The sequence below is a fragment of the Micropterus dolomieu genome, linkage group LG14, assembly GCF_021292245.1.
Source record: "Micropterus dolomieu isolate WLL.071019.BEF.003 ecotype Adirondacks linkage group LG14, ASM2129224v1, whole genome shotgun sequence".
Taxonomy (NCBI): Eukaryota; Metazoa; Chordata; class Actinopteri; order Centrarchiformes; family Centrarchidae; genus Micropterus; species Micropterus dolomieu.
The window spans coordinates 27,055,150-27,059,612 of NC_060163.1; the positions used below are offsets into that span (position 1 = coordinate 27,055,150).

The 4,463-nt window shown below is 43.3% G+C and overlaps 1 protein-coding gene across 1 annotated transcript in view; it reads right to left on the bottom strand.

The window, feature by feature from the left end:
* Positions 1 to 2,983: 2,983 nt before the first annotated feature.
* a1cf (apobec1 complementation factor) overlaps positions 2,984 to 4,463 on the bottom strand; it is a 9,231-nt gene continuing 7,751 nt past the window's right edge. The window contains exon 10 of the mRNA XM_046069817.1: positions 2,984 to 2,998. Within this exon, the coding sequence (XP_045925773.1) occupies positions 2,984 to 2,998 (15 nt within the window). The remainder of the gene's footprint in view (positions 2,999 to 4,463) is intronic.

Here is a 4,463-nt window from a genome sequence, read left to right on the forward strand (position 1 = left end):
AGTTCATTTACTAGTACACCTTTAGAAGAGAGAGATCCGATGTTTAAGAGTCCACATTTAATTTAGTTTGCACTATTGCTCTTGTGGTTTTAATTTTTGAGGTTTTTATTCACAGCTCCTCTTCTGTTTACCTTTGATTTAAATAATTTCGATGGTCGGGGGGCAGACACCGTCACTATAGGGTTTTCACTAAGTAACTCCTGAAATGGAGGAGCAGAGAAGTGTGTTAAACTGCGACTCTGCCTCCTGGTCTCAACTCTGGGTTGTCATGGATTTGGTCCACTAATAAACTTGGCCACATTTCTAGAAATGAGAGCTGCTCCTTCCCAAGTGGGATGGATGCCGTCTCTCCGGATCAGACCAGGTCTTCCCCAGAAAGTTTGCCAATGATCTACAAAGCCCACATCGTTTGCTGGACACCACCTTGACAACCAGCGGCGAAATGACGACATGCGGCTATACATATCATATACATATACATCAGATTTGGCAGGGGTCCAGAGAAAACTACGGTGTCCGACATTGTTTTTGCATATGTACACACCGACTCAACATTATTGTTAGAGACCTCCGATTGGCGTAACCGGGAGTCATTACTGCCGACGTGAATAACAATCTTTCTGTATTTACGTTTATCCTTAGCCAGCAGTTTCAAATAAGACTCAATGTCGCCCGCTCTGGCCCCAGGGATGCACTTAACTATGGCCGCTGGCTTCGCTAAATTCACGTTTCTCAAAATGGAGCTGCCAATGATCAGAGTTGGTTTCTCAGCGGGTGTGTCGCTGAGTGGGGAAATCTGTTAGAAACGTGAACAGGTTGATGGTGCCCCGTGGATGCTGGTGGTTTGAATGCTTACGACTATTCCTCCTTCGGACAGTCACCCAGCCCCCCCCCCCTTTCCTGGCTGCACAGGGGATGCCGGAGGACGGCTACCACAGGCTAACTCAGGCCGTTCCGCACCGACTACCGGGGACTGGCTAGCTACAGTAGCTAAAGACTGATCTACCAAGGTGCGGAGCCGGACTTCTAAATCACTGAGCCTCGCCTCCATGTCTATAAATAAACTACACTTATTACACGTACCATTACCGCTAAAGGAGGCATAGGGAGTAACTGAACATCTGACACACCGAGCAGGAGAAAGTAGGAGAGAGAGAAGGAGAAGCCATCGCTAGCTGCTAAGCTCCACAACTTCTAATCTTCTGTAGTGGGTTATGTTTTGCCCTGTTTCAGTAAACATTCTTTCAAATTACCAAGACCATCTGGTTTATGTCTAAGTCCTGACACCTGACAAGATGTAAAGAACATGGTCTTCCGTTGAAAACTTTGTGCGACCAGCAAAAAGCTTTCTACCGTAAACAATTCTACATCTGATTTACTGAAGCATCTAAAGCAGCACAGCGTGAAAACTGCTGTTAGTGCTGCATGCACTTTTCTGGAGAAAGAGGCATTAAGCAACTTTTGATGTTTTGTAAAAACAATACTGCTCTTATAAATACATGTGTAGAAAAACATTAGACAGGAGAGACTTGCTTTAATTTTTAATACAGCCAGTGGCGTTTAGAACATTATGTTTTGTAAATAAAAAACATACTCCTCACTACTGCTATGAATATGCGATTAGTTAGAAGAGGAACTGCAGCTTTGATTTGGCTTCATCTCTGTTCTAATAAAAACATTTTGTTTTGCTGATGACTGTCTTGTTTCTGTTCAGAACTTGTCAGATTGGTGGGAGGAGCCAGCCGCTGTACAGGAACACTGGAGGTGAAACGAGGAGAATGGAGACCAGTTTATGGCTCTAACTGGATCCTGAAGTCAGCAGCTGCAGTCTGTAGAGAGCTGGACTGTGGCTCTGCTGTTTCAACACGAATGAGGAATGAGTCCTCAGACAGACCTGGATGGGAGATCAGCTCTGACTGTGTGGAGTCTGGATCTGCTCTAAGGGAGTGTGTGTCATCAGGTTCTTCTTCCTCCATCATGGAGATCACCTGCTCAGGTAGGACCATCATCATGCTCAGCTATGAAGCTAATAGCTAACAATCTTGAATTAATGGTTTGGAAATGTGTAAATCTGTACTGTTTGTAATGATCTATATAATGCATTTTTCATAGTAAATACAATCACAAATTAAGATTCTCTCTGTCTCTTCAGACTCTGTGAGGCTGGTGAACGGGACTGGTCTGTGTTCAGGCAGACTGGAGGTGAAGTCTAACCAGTCTAACCAGTATAACCAGAGGTGGTCCTCAGTGTGTGAAGCTGACTTTGACCAGCAGGATGCAGAGGTGGTATGTAGGGAGCTTGGCTGTGGGGCTCCTTCAGTCCTCCAGGGGGCGCTCTATGTAGAAGTGGAGGCTCCGATGTGGACCAAAGAGTTCCAGTGTGGAGGCCATGAGTCTGCTCTCCTGGACTGTAGAAGCTCAAGCTCAGCTAGAAACACCTGCTCACCTGGAAAAGCTGTTGGACTCACCTGCTCAGGTAGAAGAGGAGCTGCAGCTTTGATTTGGCTTCATCTCTGTTCTAGTGAAACACTTTGTTTTGCTGATGACTGTCTTGTTTCTGTTCAGAACCTGTCAGGTTGGCGGGAGGAGCCAGCCGCTGTGCAGGAACACTGGAGGTGAAACAGGGAGACTGGAGACCAGTTAATGGCTCTAACTGGATCCTGAAGTCAGCAGCTGCAGTCTGTAGAGAGCTGGACTGTGGATCTGCTGTTTCAACACGAAGCAGAGAGGACTCCTCCGACAGACCTGGATGGGAGATCAGCTCTGAATGTCTTCAGTCTGGATATGGCCTGAGGGAGTGTGTGTCATCAGGTTCCTCTTCCTCCATCATGGAGATCACCTGCGCAGGTAGGACCATCAGTCACAGTGACAGATTTTGATGTTAACACTCACCTGTTTCATTTCAGCCAGACAGGTGCATTAAGAAGAGAGCCAGCAGGCTGTAAATCACTATCACAATTCAACTATGAGTACACAGAGAGGATCAGAGGACCTCGCTCTGTAAGAACAGAATCAGAGAGTTATATGCTGAAGTGATTTTAGGCAAGGCAAGTTTATTTGTATAGCACAATTTAACAACAATGTAATTTAAAGTGCTTTACATAAAACATAAAAGCAACAGGGAAATATTTAAAAGTTTAAAAGAAACATAAAATATAATAAAAGTTACAGTCTTATAATCAGGGTTAAAAGAGATAAATGGAAAATAATACAAAGCTAAAAACAAACAGGACAGTAAAAGTTACAGTGCAGTGTAAGTTATCAATAAAAAGAAAAATCTTAAATATTTAATTAAAAGCAATGGTAAAAAGAAAAGTCTTTAGTCTTAATTTAAAAGAACTGACAGTTTCAGCATTCTTCTGGGAGTTTGATTTTTAGCATAATAACTGAACGCTGCTTCTCCTTGTTTAGTTTTGACTCTGGGGACAGAAAGCAGACCTGCCCCAGACAACCTGAGAGATCTGGATGGTTCGTAACGAAGCAGAAGATTAGAAATGTATTTTGGCCCTAAACCATTTAGTGCTTTATAAACTAACAGCAGGATTTTGAAGTCAATTCTTTGACATACAGGAAGCCAATGTAAAGACCTCAGAACTGGAATGATGTGATCCACCTTTTTGGTCTTAGTGAGGACTCGAGCAGCAGCGTTCTGAATCAACTGCAGCTGTCTGATGGATTTCTTAGGGAGCCCTGTAAAGACACTATTACAGTAGTCGAGTCGACTGAAGATAAATGCATGGATAAGCTTTTCCAGGTCCTGCTGAGACATAAGTCCTTTAATCCTTGATATATTCTTCAGGTGATAGTAGGCTGACTTTGTGATTGACTTAATGTGGCTCCATGACTACACCAAGATTTCTAGCTTGATTTGTGGTTAATCATTACCGATTGAAGCTGAGCACTGACTTTCAATGGTTCCTCCCTGGCTCTTAAAACAATAACTTCAGTTTTATCTTTGTTTAATTGAAAATAATTCTGGCACATCCAGCCGTTGACCTGCTCAATACAGTTACTCAGCACCCGTATGGGATCATAGTCCCCTGTTGAAATGGTTATGTAAATCTGTGTGTCATCTGCATAATTTTGATAACATATTTTGTTTTTCATAATCTGAGTCAGTGGAAGCATGTCAATGTTAAACAAAAGAGGCCCCAGAATGGAGCCTTGGGGAACTCCACATGTCATTTTTGTCAGCTCAGATGTGTGATTACCTATAGACACAAAGTAGTCCCTGTCCTTTAAGTAGGATTCAAACCAGTTTAGTACTGTGCCAGAAAGTCCAACCCAGTTTTCAAGTCTGTCTAGTAATATGTTGTGGTCGACCGTGTCGAATGCAGCACTGAGATCCAATAATACTAAGACTGAAATTCTGCCACTGTCAGTGTTTAAATGGATGTCATTGAAGACCTTAACAAGAGCCGTCTCAGTGCTGTGGTGTGGTCGAAAACCTGACTGGAAGACAT